The 18,721-nt window shown below is 43.4% G+C and overlaps 1 protein-coding gene across 2 annotated transcripts; it reads left to right on the forward strand.

Moving 5' to 3' along the window:
* Positions 1 to 978: 978 nt before the first annotated feature.
* On the forward strand, positions 979 to 14,549 carry INSIG2 (insulin induced gene 2). 2 transcript variants are annotated; one of them, XM_062004669.1, is made up of 6 exons: positions 979 to 1,022; positions 5,119 to 5,459; positions 7,989 to 8,113; positions 10,514 to 10,680; positions 11,098 to 11,197; positions 11,660 to 14,549. In XM_062004669.1, the coding sequence occupies exons 2-6, from the start codon at positions 5,216 to 5,218 to the stop codon at positions 11,699 to 11,701; spliced, it is 678 nt and encodes a 225-aa protein (XP_061860653.1). In that variant the 5' UTR covers positions 979 to 1,022; positions 5,119 to 5,215; the 3' UTR covers positions 11,702 to 14,549. The 2 variants fall into 2 exon arrangements, with proteins under 2 accessions (XP_061860653.1, XP_061860654.1); XM_062004670.1 differs by having other exon boundaries at positions 986 to 1,067.
* The last annotated feature ends 4,172 nt before the right edge of the window (positions 14,550 to 18,721 follow it).

Genomic DNA, 18,721 nt, shown 5'->3' on the forward strand with positions numbered 1-18,721 from the left:
CAAACACAAATTCTATCCTATCCTATCTAATCATTACCTTGGGAACTGTAAGACGATCAGCACCGAAACACTGCAGACCTTGTATTATGGAATGTTCCATCCAAGTGTTTGCAATGAACTACCAAGCTTGGGGGAAGGCAACGTGCAGCTGGTTTTAATAAATTGTATTCATTATCAGTGCAATGAGAATGGAAGATGTTCATTAATAGAATAATAATGAATATATGATAATGAATATATGTATGAGACATAACAGTGTGGTTCTCCTACACCCCTCCCCACATATATACACTGTATACATGCAAGGACATGGCTTAGTGGTGGGCTTGGCAGTGTGAGATTAGCGTTTGGACTTGATGATCTTAAAGGTCTTTTCCAGTTGTAATGACTCTGTGATACAAAGTATTTTTTATGGTGATGCCTTCACTACTCGTTAGGATAGATTAAAGCAAACTGTTTTCCACTTCACATTGTATGTTCTCCTTGAGAGGCCACAGACTGCTGATGAAAATGTGGTTTCTGGAGTAATAAGCCGTGGCTTTTCACCCCGATCAATAAAGTCAAGCACATGTGAACGTCCCGGCAGGATCAAGGGCTGAGCTGAGCCGGGGCCACGCTGGCAGTTTGGACTGGGGAAAGTGTTATTTCCTCCTTCTGTTTTCTGCCACTGAAACGTCTAACAGGGATATTGCACAACCCTTCATCGCTCAACCGAACGGCACAAAAAGCCTAACGGCGCGTCTTTTGGTGCAACCCGCTCTCCAAGGCAAGCACAGCTCCGTACAGACTCAACAAGAATCCTCGGCCGGTTCCTGTAAGTCCCGTCACAACGGCCGCGTTTGAGCTACGCCTGTGCGGGGATCGGGGCGCAGAGCTGCCCCTGAGCTGGACGGTGAACCCAGCCCCGCTCCGCGCCCGCCCTCGCCCCGGCAGCGGCTGTCGGAGGGCGCTGCGCAGCGGTGCGCTGCGGAGGCTGCGCGGGGCGGGGACTGGAGCGGGAGGGAGAAGATGGCGGAGGCCGAGTGAGTGCCGTGGTCGTGGCGGCTGCAGCCGTACGGAGGGGACGGGTGAGGGGGCGCGCTGGGGTCGTGGCTGTGCCAGGCACAGGGGACGAGCCGGGCCGGGCGGGCAGCGGGCGCTGCCGGCCCCGTGTTCCCCGCGGGCGCCCGACCCGCTGTCAGCGCCGCCGCCGGGGCCCTGTCTCGGAGCGGGGGTGGTGCCGGGGCCCTGCCTCGGGGCGGGGGTGGTGCCGGGCCCCGCCGCGGCCGGGCTCGCTGGGGAAGCGGAGCAAGCGGCGGGCTGCTCGGCCGACTGTGCCAGGAGGGCCGCCGCGGCTGTCCGACGTGCCCGAGCTCAGCGAGTGTGTGACGAGGAGGACGGCGGCGGCTATTCACCCCGGCAGCGGTGAAGCCGCCTGCCCCGGAGGCCTCCTCGGGCAGGGCCCTGCGCGGCCGCTCTGCCGGCCTTGCTTGATGGCCCCGTCCCGGGCTGGAGGTGGGAATGCCCCAGGCGAGTAGGAGCCCTTTGGCCCGGCGGAGCCAGAGCAGCCCGGCCGGGAGAGCTGCCTTACCTGGTGTGCCGAGAAGGGTAGTGGTTTGCTTTTGGCTTTGCCTCGCAGGAGATGATGCTTTCTTGTCATGTCACCCTTTTTGCCATCTCCTGCCTGGTATTACCTAAATAAATCTCTTTCCTGTTCCCCACCACGCTGTGTTCTTCCTAATATGTCTGTACCGTGTCAGCCGTTGTGACTTGCGTGCAGCGCACTGGGGAGCACTTGCAGGATGAATCTTCTACTTAGAAAACAATTAAGTGATTGTTGTGAAAATATCCAGGATGATAATTTACTTGTTAACTTTTTGCGCAGCGCCAGAAGTCACATGATTGCCTTGCGAATTGTATATAGTGTTCTCGTGTGATATGTCCAGAAGCTGGGGTTGTCACCATGTCACCATGTGTGTGCCACCGAGGAGGGGAAGCGCAGCTGAGACCTTCTGGCAGTGCCAAACTTGCCACTTTCAGTGTGGTGTTGCAGTTTGGAATGTACGTTCCCGAGAGAGGAAAGCTCAGAAGTAACATTGGTTCAATAGGTGAATGATTCCTGTCTGAGTGGAAATGCTCAGTAAAATACAAGGCATGTGTCTTCAGGCACTCTAGCCCCCTAGTCCAGAAAAAGGAGATGGTTTTCAGAAAGCTTAATTTTCTTTTTGTGAAAGGTGATGAAAGTAGATGCTCATCACCTTTGCTGTATCTGAACATCCTCAACTGTAGCTGTCCGAGGCACTGAAGAATCTGTACGTGAGCGTTGGTCACCTTGCTCCATACCCTCGTTGCTCTGTTTGCAACATGACAGAAGGTCTCCGAGGCAATGAGTAGAGAAAGTTTGGAAACTGGTATAAAATAAATAGGAACAATATGAGTGAAGTGAGAAACCAAGATGGAAACAGCTGCATCAAGCTAATTTGGCACCTTGCATTACTTGTTATAAACATTCACTGACCCACCCAAGCGCCCCTGCTGTGGTCAGGTTGTTTACCTTGTAGTAAAAAATCTGTTGCTTGTTCCTTGAATGACTTGCAGCTGCAGTATTTGTGTAAAAGCAGGAAGTGATTTCCATGTATAACTAAGCCTTGTTATGTTTTGATCAGCCTTCAAATTTAACTATATTTGCTAAATGACAGATAAATGGAAATCAGGTAAATGCGAGGCTTAGATTCTCAAGCTGCTTTATGCAGCAATAAAATTGGACTTTTATTTGATCATCAGCATTTGGAGGACAGATAAAGTAAGATATGGTTAGTGTTTACGTCAGTATTGCCATGTGGGACGGTTGATGATTCCTGATTAAGTTAGGTATTGTTTTATTTGAAGAATTACAAGAAGCAGAATCTTGTTAGAGGGAGATAGCAAGAGATGTTGTAAAATGGGGAAATAATGACTGTAGGGAAACTATTATTAGATTTTTGTCAAAGATAGGGTCTTGATCTTGCTCAGTATTTTAGTTGATGACTTTGATGCACAAAGTAGTATGTTGTGGTTATATTTGCTGATGACCCAAAGCTGGGAACTGTTTGCAGGGCCAGAGAGGACCGGGAGATGCTACAGAAAAAATGGAGTGGTGTTGAGTGTCAACATAAGTAATAGCTGTGGACTGAAATTCAGCATACAACGTTTGGGGCCGGTACTAAGGAACAAGAAGTTCAGTAATAGGGAAGAAGAGAGACTCGAATGAAGTGGTGGATCACAGGATATAAGCTTTATGGCAGTACAAAAAGAAACGGTGCTTCTGGGTGTGCAGCAGAAGAGCTCATTTAAAGAGATACAGAAGGATGAAGTTTCTTGTACAAAGCTGTGAGAGCTGAACCTGGGATTGTATACATCAGCTCTGGTCGTGCATCTGAAAAAGGAACATACAGATTTCAGGAATTGCAAAGAGCTGTTGGGATGATGAAGTAAATGGAGAATCAAGAGTTTAGCTTGTCCTAGGCAAGCTAAAGCTAAGAAGGAATGTATCAGTTTAAAAGCCCCCATTAGGTGTAGTATTCCTGCAGAGTTTCTAGTTGGGACCTACAGTCTCCGGTGTATTGAAAAGACTCCAGGTACAGGGGACGAGGCTCTCAATGGAATTAGTGAACTTGGTGACTCTGTGCTTTTTTCCTGGAAGCTAAATGTATCATCCAAGCTCTACTGCCATGCCATCTGAAGGAGGGGAAAGAAAAGTCTGGAGCACCTCCTTTTTGCTTGAGGGAAGTATGTTGCAGTACCGGTGCCAGCCTTGATGTAGACATCTGCTCAGCTGAAGTCAGTAAGCTGACTAAGAAGACCAACATGGTGCTTGCCCTCATAGAAGAGATCTTCTGTTCTTAGGGGGATTCTGCTGCTCCTCAAACTGCCAGTGGGAAGTTATGTGGGATCTGCACCTTTTTGTCTGTCCTTTGTTTTGGTTTTTGGAACTTTTTTGGGAGTACTGCATCCCAAAGAAGATGCAGCATCTTCTGTGCCGTTACCTGTAGTGTATGAACTAACCTGGATGTATTTAACTTCCCCTTTGGCTTTCAGTCAGCAAAAGTAAACACTCTGCCCTCTGTATTTCTGCTGTGTCTTCAGGGAGCTTCCTGGGGACCTGCTGAAGCCGGGGAGGAAGGAAGGGGGATGGATACACCCCTTTGGCTCCCCTTGTGCCTGCGAGGCCGTAAATAAGAGTTAACAAAAGCCGCCACCGGTTGGCAGTTTCAAATTTAAAAACAATGTCAGGCCTTTTTTTCTGAAGTTCCAGGTGGCTAAGCTGTCCATCAAAATCGTTGTTATACATGAATGTGGCACTGAATCTGTGTATAACAAGACTCTTGATGGACAGGGGTTTTTTTAAAAGAGGGATTGGGAAGGGAGCTCTGCTGTGCCTATAGTGCTGGCGGTTACTCATGTAGGTGCTACCTAGTGCTCGGGCGAGAGGAGCTCTTCTTGCACTCCCAAGTTCTTTTGTGCCTCATTACAATTACAGTTTGTAATAAAGTACAACAACTTTCACCAAACTTGTGTTGCTTTGGTAAATATTGAGTTTCTCCATATTGAGATTACTTCTCTGGTTCACTGAGTTGTTTGCTCTTACTGGGGTTCTGAAGATTATTGTGCTGCAGGACTGCTGAAATTCTGACTCTATCCCAAAAAAATATTTCACTTTCCAGCTGAGAAATGATTTCTGGCATCTCTTCAAGAAGAGACATATCTATAGACCTCTGTGACTGACTTGAAACTAAGGACTGTGTTTATTTGCTTCTGAATTACATATTCTCCAGTTTCTGCTTAATGGAGGAGAGGAAAACAATTTATTGTTGCTGCAAAGCAAGCCTTTCTTCCATCTGATACCAGTTTCATTTCACCTCTTCTCCCTGTGTTTTCACATTCACATTTGGCCTTCTCTGCTTCCTAGTAGATAAAGCTATTTGCAAAGCCTGTTTTCTTTGTAAGGCATTTTTGTAGCTATGGTTGGTTCTCCTCTCAAATGACTAATTGCCTTCTCAGAAGTAAACGTTTTTTACCCCAATGTCTAATTTACTTAAGAGAAATACATTTATTATGTCTTATATCTGCATTTTTCACTCTTTTTTTGTTGTTTTTCAGGGTTTGGGAATCTCCTAATTGAGGAGAGTCAAAATACTACTTGCAGCCAAGTCCTCCTCAGTCAGCCTGTTGGATGTCTCTCAGTACATAAGAAGTCATGGCAGAAAATGATGCAAAGCCAACCTTACCAAAAAAATGTGGCCCATATATTTCATCTGTAACCAGTCATGGCATGAATTTGGTAATTCGTGGTATAGTGCTGTTTTTTATTGGCGTATTTCTTGCATTAGTATTAAACTTGCTTCAGATCCAGAGAAATGTTACTCTCTTCCCCCCTGATGTGATTACAAGCATCTTCTCCTCAGCTTGGTGGGTACCACCTTGCTGTGGCACAGCTTCAGGTAAGTTCAGTTGTGTGTGTATGCCTGGCATGGAGGTGAAAGAGTGAATAGGTAGTTATACAGTTACAAAAAGCTACATGAAAAGTGTGGAAGGTAGAAATTTCTCTTCCGATATCATTGCCCTTTTTGAGCTATTACCATCCTTCTCATCTACCTGTGTTTACACAAATAGGCATGCCTGTCTCCAGAAATTGCTCTTCTGCTAACTTGTTCTGACGTGATACTGTTAGCAGAGCATGGCCTTTGCTTTTTCTGCTGAATTAGAGTACAAATTTAATAGGCTGTAGAAGGTAGTGCTGTGTGTAATCATGAGGCTAGATTCTGGGAGTGTGCTCTACAAGAAATTCCCAGGAAGTGTCAGACTGTGCAGCACATGGTGCCTTGTTTTGAGGGCAGCAAACACCCTGAGTAATGCTCCCTTTTGTGATCCAACTTTCCATCTGTTCCTCAGTCCACTTCCAGGCAGCACATGAGCTCCATGAGGCTGGGAGGGGTGACTGTGTCTCAGAGAGTGAGGCTGGGCACCAGCTTGCGGTTTTGGAGGCACGTGGCAGAGCAGAGCACCACAGTTACATCCATGTGTAAGCAGCATGATATGAACCTGCTCCCTTTCTCCCATGGCCATGCAGGGAGTTGAGGCTTTTCTATTTTTAACTAGTTGAAATGAGATGTCTACTGAAGGTAGTAAGAACTACCCTGCTTTCCTCTTATTTCATTTTATCCAGACCTATTCCATGTTAGGAGGTTGATGGAATTTGGCTTTCTACTTGGCTCTGAGGATCACTCATCCCATGGGTCAGTTTTACACTTTACTAAGGGAATATTCTTAGCAGCTAGTACTGGAGGATTCTGTTTTAGCAAACCTTTCCAGTAAAGGTGGTGTCTTCTTGAACTACCTGAAAAGGAGGTTGTAGTGAGGTGGGACTCCGTCTCGTCTCCCTAGTAACAAATGATAGGACAAGAGGAAATGGCTTCAAGTTGTGCCAGGGGAGGTTTAGATTGGAGTTTAGGAAGAACTTTAGGACAGACTGCCCAGGTAGCTGGTGGAGCCTCCATCCCTGGAGGTAGGTAAAAGATACATAGATGAGGTGCTGAGGGACATGGTTTAGTGATGGGCTTGGCACACTCATGCTCTCATGGGTTGTCTGCAAACCCTGTCAGCAGCTGCGTGTGGGGAAGCCACGAAGGCTGGGGCTTGCCATCATCTTGGAAGGAGCTTTTGGGCCTTTCTGCTTCTGATGGGTTGGTGGTTTTGGTTGAAAGACCGGATAGCACTTGTAAAGTGTAGCAACGTGCTAGGCATTTGGACTGCTTGATTTTTAAGCCACTTGGTTTAAAGTAATTACTGCCTTAATTGTCATTTCCCTGCAGAAGTGACCCTTGTTGAGGTGTTCAAGTTCTTTCTTTTTCATTATCAATCTTCTCCATTTTCTTTCCTTATCTCCTCTGCTAGCATACGTACAGGGGAACTTTTGTGGTAAAAGCTGATAACTCACCCATTTTCTTACCATTTGTACTTGCACAGCCTTTCTGGAATTGACATGAACATTTCTCTGCAGTATGACTTCTTATTATGAACAAAATAAAGCTATTTTACATATTTATAATCAGCGGTGATCAAAGCTGCTTTCAGAGAAATCCTTTCATCCGTCACTGTTATTAGTCATCAGTTTGGCCCGATGCCTTTGGCAAGAAAATTTCTCGGGCATTTTTTCTTTCCTACCCATCTTTACTGGGGATTTATTTTCCTGTAACTTACAGATCAGTTTCTGCTCTGTCACAGTAAAGTGCATTTGCCATACCATACCTGCAACAGCATGACAGACTGAGGGCACTGGAGTCTGTAGCCATGACTCAGGTTCTGCTCATCTCCTGCAGCACCAGTATTACCCCTCAACAGGGCTGGTAACTGCAGTTGCAGTAGAGAACACATTTATGAAGAAGTTCTCTGGGGCTGAAAGTCCTGTTTGCTTTTTATGTTCAACAGCTACTTTAGGTTCTTGGGTTTTCCTCTTCTGCACAAGCCTATTATAGTAACACAGAAGAAGAGAAACATTATCTAAACAAAAACTACTTGTGACACAAAATATTGATGTTATAAACCACACTGTGCCCTTGCTGTGGTGTGTTTGTTTTGGGGTTGTTTAAACATACATGCCTGATACCTGGGATTTTCAAACATGCCAGCCTGCAAGCTATTACAGCCCTTTCTGAGCTACAATGTGAGGCTGCAGATTTTGCTGGAGTGCAGAGCTCTTTATTGTTTTGCCCTTAGTTCAAATTGCCTCTCTTCTCCTCCTTCTGCTGGGACAATACTGCAGTGGTTGAAGATGCTGCTGAAGTTTTACAGGGCCTTTTTAAATAATTACATTGTTTGAAATTCCTCTTCTTTTACAATGTCTAGTTTGTACTGTTATTTTTAAAAGATCTATTTTAGCAGCCACAATAATTGTCAAAGTCTAGGTAGTCTTTAGTTAAATATTGCCAGTGCTTTAACCTCTGGGCCTTTTTTCTTTCCTGTCTCTGCAGCTGTGATTGGATTATTGTACCCATGCATGGACAGACATCTGGGAGAACCACATAAATTTAAGAGAGAATGGTCCAGTGTAATGCGATGTGTAGCGGTCTTTGTGGGAATAAATCATGCCAGCGCTGTATCCTATATTCTAATGAAATTGGTGATAACAAATGGGCTTCCACTAAAACAAAGCTCACACAGTCAGTCATGGTGAATTGTTGTTAAAGCTGTAATGTGCAGCGTTTTTGGAAGGGAAATGCGGAATACTTCATGACAGTGTTAAACTGTCATAGTAGTGTTGGAGGTGATAAATCTCACATCTTTTAGTTTGGAAAAGTATTGGGCTTTATCTTGTTGTCTTTATTTTCTTTGAATAATTAAAGTAAGCATGGGGAAGTATTTATGTGGTAGCTATTACACAAAAGTGCTTTAAGACATTCCGAGGGTTGCTTGCTGTCCTTTTACCACTGTAGTAAGCCCAGTTTTGAGGTCATCAGTGAAGCACGTGCACTTTGCAAAGCGTGGGGGAAACTCAGGACCAGGTAATACTCAGGTCTACACAAAGCAAGTAAGTGTTGTAACCCAATTTGGAAATCATGCCTTGATGATGAGAGAGCAGCAACTGTGCCTGTAATCATTCAGAGCAGTTAGAAGTGAGCTGTAGTGTTGCAGTACGTTACGCTCCTAATTGTGTGTCTGTTCAGATAGATCCTTGCACATATGTGGTTATAACTAGTGTCTGTTCCCTTTGAAGCAGCTGGGGACATGCTGGGTGGCAGAGTGCTTGTCACATGGACTGACACACCTTACTGGCAGTGCCGAGTCTTAGTGAGTGTGTGCAGTCATACCTAATGCCTCCTCTGTCAGGTAAAACCAGAATCTGACTGTGGAAACTGGGTGCTTGTAAATTAGAAAGCTGATCATCTCTGGAACTGTGATCTCCTTGAGTGTCAGCTCCAGTGTGGTTTGCAGAAACAATGCTAAGAACTTCAGATTCCATGCTACTCAATCTCTTGATGTCCAGGAAAAAAGGTCAAGATAAGTGAAAGATGTGGGAGCTGGCTGGGTTCTTACTGAGGTAACTTGGCTCTCAGATGGCTTGGATTGTTTTGTTTTGTTTCCAGCAGCCATCCCATCCAGTATGGCCAGATGAGCTGGAGCTGCCAAGGTTCGGAGTCATTCCCACTGTCTCTGGCTGACCTTGCTTTCCTGGCCCAAGAGGCATTCATCCGGTCCTGTGGTTCTCCCTGACCTGGGCAGTACCTGTTGTTTCAGCACGTGTGACTTTGCTGCTTTTAAGAAGTACAGGAGGATTGATGATTTCTCTCTGCATGGGTCAGCCTATTTGCACGAAACCTCCTTGCAGTTCCCTAACAGCTGTTGCACATATTCCAGGACATCATTAACGTGCTGTCTGTATTTCATCCTTGACAGCTCTTCAGACTACTTTCTTTCAGCTTATTACTGGTTCTGCACATTGCTATATTTAGTGTATTTTTGGCCATTTGACATTTTTTTTTTCTTGTGCTATTGATTTTTGTCCTGTAATTGTTTTGGTGAGTTGAATTTCTTTCTTACTTCCTCTAGGTCTCTCCAGGTCTTTGTGAGAAAACAGTGCAGTGTTTCTATGTTTTTACCCTGTAAATTCTCTTTCAGGCTTATGAAACTTGACAGCCTCCTTTTTAATAGTATTTTGGAGAGGAGTAGTGAGCATGAGTTAGAATTTCCAAAACGTTTTGGAAAATGTGATACACTACAAAAGTATCTGGAATGGCTTCACGCTTTTATCACAGAGCTGACAAAGCTGATTGACATGACTAGTTTCACAGTAATATTTACTGTTTGTTTTATAGAAAACATTAATGTTTTTAATGTTTAGCTGAATGTAAACAAGTGTGTAAATGAAAATCACAAACGAGGAAGAGTGGTAAATAAGTTTTGTTCAGTAAGTCCATGTCATCTGGAAGAGTCTAATGCTAGATCTAAGGTATCATGCTTGGTGTCGTGAAAGACTGTGTAAGGATGAGATGCCCTTACTCTGAACAGTAAGACGTGCATAAGAAAAACCTATTTCACTGTGAGGTGAGGGAGCCCTGGAACAGGCTGCCCAGAGGGATTGTAGAATCTCCTTCCTTGGAGGTCTTCAAGACCCGCCTGGATATTTCCTATGCGACCTGATCTAGGTGAACCTGCTTCTGCAGGGGGGTTGGACTAGATGATCTCTAAAGGTCCCTTCCAACCCCTACCATTCTATGATTCTATGTCTGTATAAAACTCCTGAATTATCTGATTGTCCAAAAGCAAAGAGACTGTGCTAAGACCCTAAAAAGAAGCATCCTAAGTTTTTAGTTTCCTGATGTATTGGTAACACTTAAAAAGCTGATTTCCTTGCACCTGATAGCTGTGTGATAGCTGATACAGATACTGCTGCATCTTAATGGTATTTTTTTCTGTTGTGACAAATATTGATGAAGTGAACTGTTTTATACTTGTATGTGATATTTCCAAGCTTATCCTTAACAATTAATTAACACAGAAAGTGGATTTTGCCAACAATATCCAGCTGTCTCTGACATTAGCAGCCCTGTCAATTGGACTGTGGTGGACGTTTGATAGATCACGAAGTGGCTTTGGTCTTGGAATAGGAATTGCTTTCCTGGCCACATTGGTGTCACAACTTCTGGTCTACAATGGAGTTTATCAGTAAGTATTTACTTCTTTAAGGTTAGGTGATAGTCTCCTGAAGCTGTAACATAAAATCAGAATGACTGTAAGGATGAAATTTGACATGATGTCCAAAGTTGCCAGCACTTAATTTTGAGTGTAACATAAACTGGACTGTTCATTCAAGTTTGTATGTAAATGAAACTTTTAGTTGGAAGTTGCTTATTTCAATAAAATTACTGCCTCACCAACAATGCAACATGTTTTTTCTAGTTAAACAAATGGGATCATAATAAGGACCCTTCTTTGTTATTTACTCCAAGTAATTATATTTCTGTAACACGTGTCTTCTCGAATCAAGATGTCCTAATATTTGAATTTGTGGGTTGGTCTCACCTGATTGGAGGACTCTGTGTCTTGCAACATTGAGCTCAGAAATGTGTTGTTTTTTTCCAGATACACATCTCCAGATTTCCTTTATGTTCGTTCCTGGTTGCCATGTATATTTTTTGCTGGTGGAATAACTATGGGCAATATTGGTCGGCAGTTGGCAATGGTGAGTTTGGAGTGGGGGTCGATTGCCTTCTAGTAAAAGTTTTAATCTCCCTGTCATTCCTTCCTTCATATATACCAACTAGCTGTTTGACTTCCAATCTTTAAGATCTTGTGATTCGGTGACTTGAGGATATGGAGTAAGGTAAAAATCAATAGTCACTGCTTTTGATACAGTTAGTGAGCCATTAGTACTATTACTCAGAGCACAGCCTATGACTTTGCTCCAGCGTCTGGGGAGAAGTCAGGCTATCCCCTGAGTCTGATCTGTTCTTCCTGCGGCTCAAGGAGACAGGAATTGCAGCCAACAGTGTGTGCACAGAACTCAGGGAGACCAAACTGATCTGGGTGAAGTGTAAGCTAGGCTATTTTATCACCCATTTTGTAGGATAGTCCTCCTCATAGCAGGCTTTTTCATTGGTTATCAAAGTTAATGTTACTAATTTTATCAACTTCTGTTTTTCAGTACGAATGCAAAGTCATTGCAGAGAAGTCTCACGAGGACTGAGGAGAAACAAACAATATGCACTTTTTAAACAGGAAAATATCTGACAAATGACTGTTGGAGGAGCATAAGGAACACTTGACTATGAAATTGCCAAAATGCAATTTTTTTTCCCTTGAGTGGTATACTTTACTGCAATCTGTGATTGCTGCTTCTATAGAAACCTTTACGTCTGATTTTGATTACTGTGAAGTTACAATAGTATGCAATACATCTGACAACATTGGTTCAATTACAGGATTCTTTTTTTTTCCAAATCTACACTGAGTTTACCATAAACTCTCGTCTGTCCATAATGTTGCAGTGCCAAACTGAACCTTTGCACTACGTTTCTGTAGCTGGAACTTCTGCTTAACTTTATCTTGAAAGTTTCGACAAATTTGTTCTTAATAGCTCAATGAAAGTCAGGGGGTTCAAATTTAGGAATGAAGATCTCTTTTCATGGTGATAGCTCATAATATCTTTATGAAATTAATGAGTGAGCTTTTATGCAATAAGTAACTATTTCTGCCTATTAACACACTGTATCCTTCTTTTACTCACATCACAGGTGAGGAAACTTAATACAGATCACATGGGTTAGTGCCATGGCATTTCGTTGGTCTGTGGCACGTGCCCAGTGTCACAGAACACAGAAATGGAAACTGAGGCTGGAAATTATTTGCTGTTTTTCCTCTAGTACAACCAGTATCCGTGTTTGTACATGAATGTAGGTGGCCTATCAGATGTGGACGGATTCCAAAACTTCTTATTGTGTTGGGTAATGGGATACATTTCCGGCTGTTCTTGTACAATCACTCAAGCTGACTTGTCTTGATCCCTTCTGAAAAAAAACCCAAACCTTAGGGAATTTTTATTGTGAGACTTAACTCTGCTGAACTAAATCAGCCACTACCATATAGTGTCATAAACCTCTCCATTACTAATGTTACTCATAATAGTTTTTGCCTACTACCTGCTCTGTTCACAGGGATCAGCAGGAGGAGGCAGGGCTCTATTTTAGGTTACTGATGTAGCTCTTTATTGCTGTGACTGTAGTCCAGGCAACCATAAATACATTCGTTCTTATAGCAGTTTTCTGAGGTAGAGAAATGCTGTTACCCCTATTTTACAAGACAGAGAGCTGAAATAGGCTGTGTGCAGATTGATTTCCTTCTTAAGAAGAAGGATTTTTAGTGTGTGACCCATATTTAGGGGCATACGTGGAATTTCCTCTTGGCTTTGCAGCTCCCTTTTAAGACCATGAAATAAAAGAACTTGTGCAAGAAGACAGAAAGTAGACTTCAAGAGGACGCTGCTAACCTGTGCCAGCAGATTTGGCATGGAATGTCTCTGCTTTGTTTCCCCCTCCTGTCTCTGTGTTGATGATGTTTTAATGTATTCGTTTTCATTTTTTGTCTTGAAGTACTATCTTTTAAATCTTCCATGAAAGGTTTATAAGACATGTTACAGTCACCTAGGGAGACTGGAGTTGGTCCAAAGAACAAATAGATGTTTAGACAAGTTTTTGTTAATAAATGTGTATATGCCTTTGTACACGAAGCTTGAAATAGACAACTGTTTCAGCTTTATATGCTTACGTCTGAAAAGTACGCAATGGAGTGCTTCCAAAAGCGTTGTAACAAAAGGGGTGGTCACAAAAGGAGAATTGCTTGAATTGGAGAAGTGTAAAAATAATAAATAAGCAAATGCTGTATAAAAAGCTTGTTTCTTCAGCTCCACAAAGTTCCATCAGCTTATCAGGGTTCCGTGACAATTCAGCACCCAAAGTACACTTCCATTGGGTAACGTTTCAGGAAAGCACTTAGAGATGCACTTTCCTTTAAGCAGAGGTAAAACATGTTTTAAGTAGATCCCTGACTGGAGATTTTCTTTTACTCAAACTGTAGTGTTTCATTAGTAAAACCAAGAAACTCTTAGGGCAAAAGCTAAGGCATGAGTTTCTTTAGGCAGGCTCTGACATTTCACTAAAGAGGCTATTGAGTCCTTTTCCATACAGTATTTCACCTCATCCACCTTCTTTACCTAAACACGTGGCCTCAGCTTGGTAGGCAGCATGATGGTAATTCCTATTTAATTACCAGGGCATGAATGGCATAAAATCTTTACCCTAATTGTCGGAAATAACACTATACCTCAGTAGCCAGTGTGCTAACTTGGTAAACAATTCAGTTTCATCATGACCAGTAAGTGCATACAACCAGAGATGAGTAGTTTTTATTATTCATTTGGTGGTAGAACTACTTTTACCTGCCAGTCTTAAATATTTAAACAGGAGAAGCCTTGTTATCTGTGAGAAGTGGTTATTGTGCATCTGTGGCACCCACCTTACAACACTTAGCACTCAAGATTTGTCTAAACCTGATTCGACTGGGCCGTTCGCTGCCTTGTTTTAAATTTCGTTTTGGAAATTTGGAGCATGTTGTGCAAAGACAACAATCATCCAAAATAAGTTGGGGTGGAGTCCTTCCTTATACGTGTTTTATTATGTTTATTCTTGTTTGACTGGAGTCGGTACAGGGCTCAAATCTTGGATGTCATGGTTTTGTTCCAAACTGCAATTGTCATGTTGTGGCTGATATGTTCAAACCCTGAAAAACCTTCACGATGAGAATGCTGCCACGGCCTTAACTGTAGTGGTGTGAACATGCTGCTACTGGATAGCGTGTAATTATAACATTAGACTTGTCTTAAAAATGTTGTTCAATAGAGAATGGATAAGGTATATTTTAGATACCACTTTATAAGCACTATAACCTCTTCACTCATTAAGCGTTGTAAGGTCTATGCTGTTTAAACTGGCAAATTGCTGTTCAGAGCAAAGCGTGCATTAAATACAATTCCAACCTTGTCTGATAGGTTTCTTTCTTTCTTTAAGGAATGATGCAGATTTCTGAAACATACTGAATTGCTTTTCTATCAGCAATCTCCTACTAATTCTGACCCTTGAGCTGGCATAGTGGTTGCACAAAACACCTGTCTAGAAATACTGAAAAAGGGAGCAGGCAAGATGGAATGGGCAGCGATTCCCTCATAATTAACACACTGAGCAGCCTTTGAAAATTTGCCCTTTTGAATCTGCAATGGAGTATCTGAGCTGGGGGAAAAGAAGCCAGATAACTTCAGTCCCAATACAGAAAATAGAGATTTGGCTATAAATAGCTGCTTTGAATATGAAAGAACCCAACCACGAATGGCACAGAATCTCTTAATGTATTTGTATTAATGTTCTGATCTGGATGGGAACTGAATGTCATTCTGGTATTCACACACTGCCCTTTCGTAGTGCCCGTGGCTCTGCCTCAAAAAGAGATGTAACAAAGAGAGGTTTGGAAACGTGTGCTGAAATAGCCTCTGGGTTATGAGGAAAGGGTGGGAGCAGAGGTGTGTGTGCTGGAGAGGCAGTGCCGGCAGCAGGATGGCACTGCAGGGGCAATTGAGAACAGGCGAGAATGGAAAAGGCCCAAAAATCCGACTCTCTGGTCAAAATGGAGCCCCCATCCTTGGAGATATTTAAAAGACATGTAGCTGAGGTGCTGAGAGACAAGGGTTAGTGGTGGGCTTGGCAGTGTGAGGTATGTGCTTGGACTCAGTCATCTGAAAAGTCTTCTGCAATCTAAACAATTTCATGATTCTATGAATATACAGAACCCTGGGCATGCCAAGGGTCTGACCAGGCAAATCACAGCCAAGGATAGAGCGAGCTGTGATTTTATCTAGTCACAGTCAAAAGCACACTGGCAAAGGTGCTTTGTTGGAAACTCAACCTCTCCCTTTCATCTGTGGCCTCTCCATGAGAGCATCTCCCCAGGGAATGGAATCCTAGCTGCCCAGGTTCAGCCTGAGGGATGTCCAATGGAAAGTTGCTCGTTTCAGAGAGTATTCCACAGAATCTTAGAATGATGGGAGTTGGAAAGGACCTTTAGAGATCATCCAGTCCAAAACCCCTGCAGAAGCAGGTTCACCTAGATCGGGTCACACAGGAACGTGTCCAAGTGGGTTTTGAAGACCTCCAGAGAAGGAGCCTCCACACCCTCCCTGGGCAGCCTGTGCCAGGGCTCCCTCACCTCAACAGTGAAATAGTTTTTCACTGTTTTTATGTTCCAGCTTCTTTATGTTACTCCTTGTCCTGTCACTGGATATGACAGAAAAAAGTGCTGCCCCAACCTCCTGACACCCACCATTTAGATATTTGTAAATACTAATGAAATCCCCCCTCAGTCTCCTCCAGACTAAACAGCCCCAGTTCCCGCAGCCTTTCCTCATAAGGAAGATGCTCCAGTCCCCTGATCATCTTGGTGGCCCTGCGCTGGACTCTCTCCAGCAGTTCCCTGTCCCTCTTGAGCTGGGGAGCGCAGAACTGGACACAGGACTCCAGATGAGGCCTCACCAGGGCAGAGTAGAGGGGGAGCAGAACCTCCCTCAACCTGCTGACCAAATGATGGGCCCAGGCTCCTGTACTGCCCTTTATAAGGTGACTGCTGTAAGCAGCTAGAAGAAGAATAAACAAAGAAACTTCTCCTCTGTAGCTCCTCTCCTTCTGCCATCTGTCAGGGAGCTGCTGTGAGGACCTGTGGGCATACACCAACCATCCCCTTTTATCTCTCCCAGCATGTAAGGAAGGGGAACAATTTTACCAGCTGTGTCACCCTGGATATTTTGCATATGCTTTTTACATTTTGGAGCAGTGTTAGCAGTAATTCCTAATGGTAATGGATGAATATAACTCGTGGAAGTGATGTTAAATATCAAATACAATGCTTATGAAAGTCCATGCACAGCTGGGCAGGGTGCACGTGTGTCTCGCCGGGGGAATAGCTATCTAATGCTGTTAGTTTTGATGCCAGTACTAAATGCAAAGCATGAGTAATTTTGCAGCTTAATGTTCAGTACTAAACAGTAAATGAAAGGTCAGTCCAACATGTTAACTGTCATGGAATAGCAAACACTACTTTAATTGCTTCATGCAGCCAGCTTGGATTTTTGGTGTGTCTGTTGTCATGTTTTGAGCAGCATGGTCCAGAGCCTTATCCTGATTACCACCCCCTGGTCAAATGACAAAGCCTCAAATTAAAGGATAAACTTTATGCCTGAGCTTTTCATGCAGCATACTGGGAATCTGTGCTTTGAATGCTTAAAAGCTGTGCTGGAGGAGAGGTAAGGGCTGTTTCTTGATCTGGTTAGAGCCAAAATATAACTTGAAATATAGTTCTGTGTTTTCTTGAGGTTTTCCTTTCTTGCTCTTAATTTCTGAAGCACTGATGTTCAGTAGCTCCTGTTAACACTTTCACAGAACCTTAGAATGGTAGGGGTTGGAAGGGACCTTTAGAGATCATCCAGTCCAACCCCTTTGCAGACACAGGTCAACCTAGATCAGGTCGTTCCTTGATCTTTCAGCTTACGCAGCACTACAGCAAACAGGAAACAACACACACAAATAAGAAAGAAAATAAAAGCAAGGGACTGCTTAGAAGTTTCCCCAGGCCAAGCTGAGAGCTCAGTAGTGTCCCATATCAGACACATTCAAAGCCTCCCCAGAGCTGAGTTCACAGCCTTAACTTTTGCACTTAAAAACCTCCATGCGGGGAGTGACCTGTCATACTGTAGTTATGCAGGAATGCAAGCACACCTTGCAGGGTATTTGCAGTGGCAAAGTCCTCAGGTATACCCATAAGGTCCTTATTAGTTGGTAGAAATCCTGAAATTGTGCCTTTTAAGCAAATAAGTAAAAATATTTGTTGAAAGAAAATCTATATTTACAGATACGTTGCTATCTGAACTAACCATGTAATTCTGCTATTTCTGTTCTCTGATTGGTTCAAGGTATGCCTTGTGTTATTTGAGATAAACCAATGATGCTTTTTTGATAATCAAACCTCAAAGCAAGATTTGTTTCATACAGTTATTCAGGGAAAAAGTGTGAACTTAAAGCTGGAACAAGCTTGCAACTTAATTTACCAGATAGAAATTATGCAAGGAAATTATGCTCCAACATTTTGCACAATGTTGTAAGAAACTGAAAGACAGTAAGTGATTGCTCTGATTTCATCCTGGATTTTGAAATCAAAGGGGAAAGGGAGCCTCACAGATGCAGTGCATTCATATTGGCTTCTTCTGATGTTCAGCTGTCCTCCAAAGGCATCGGTTTCCTGGCCATGGTCTCCAGGGCTTTTGGACTCATCTGTTTTCCCTCTAACTCAGCTGTGCCAGTTGTTTCCTCAGTGACTCGGGATGCTTGGGGTAAGCCTGGCCATGCCACCAGAGAAGTGGTGGGAAAATGGCTTTAGCAACTTCTTGCCAAGATTGACACAGTCCTTTTGAACGGTGTGAGAAACCAGTGATGTGGCCCTGGGCACTTTGGTTGGTAATGGTGAGGTAAAGGTGAGGGATGTGACTACATGTGTTCAGATGGGGACAAAAGTCCCTGTGTAAAAGCATTAAGTGCATATGTCAGTTATAGGTTCTCAAGAAAAGCAAAGCTGACCTGCTCTACAGGCCATCATTTCTTGTCTGGAGTAGTGAGACCTGCCATCAGTGTGCCAAAAAGGGAAGAATATGCTTTTTTTTTACCTCCTCTTTACTCTTCCTTTGCACAAATACGTAGGAGCCTGAGCTAAGGACAGTTAATCCCATTCTTGGAACCTGGACTATGTGTAGGCTGGGTTAGCACTGAAAGACTCCACTGTTTTCTTTTTAAAAACAAATGCTTGTTCTGTGCTGCACGTCAAGTGCAATCATTGCTGAATGAACTGACATGCAAAGCCAAGCTCTCAGCTGAACTGGCATAGCTCCATGGATTTCAGTGGATATGCAGCATTTCATGCCGGTTGGGAATTTGGCCCTCTGTGTTTGGAAGGGATGAAATTGTTTCGACCTCACTTCATCTTTAGTGTGGTACAGGTCAAAAAAACCCCTACATTGTGCAACAAGTAAGGGCAGCACACTGCAGAATCTGCTTTTGCCTTTTCTCTTTCACTGCTGATGAAAACTGTCATCATTCTCTGTGATTTACAACGTGTGCTT

The sequence above is a fragment of the Colius striatus genome, chromosome 11 (assembly GCF_028858725.1).
Source record: "Colius striatus isolate bColStr4 chromosome 11, bColStr4.1.hap1, whole genome shotgun sequence".
Taxonomy (NCBI): Eukaryota; Metazoa; Chordata; class Aves; order Coliiformes; family Coliidae; genus Colius; species Colius striatus.

Bases quoted from the DNA above. Each gene is read 5' to 3' on its own strand.
- INSIG2 (XM_062004669.1), top strand. From the start codon at position 5,216: ATGGCAGAAAATGATGCAAAGCCAACCTTACCAAAAAAATGTGGCCCA. The intron at 5,460-7,988 runs GTAAGTTCAGTT...CTGTCTCTGCAG, and splicing joins TTGCTGTGGCACAGCTTCAG to CTGTGATTGGATTATTGTAC. The intron at 11,198-11,659 runs GTGAGTTTGGAG...TCTGTTTTTCAG, and splicing joins TTGGTCGGCAGTTGGCAATG to TACGAATGCAAAGTCATTGC.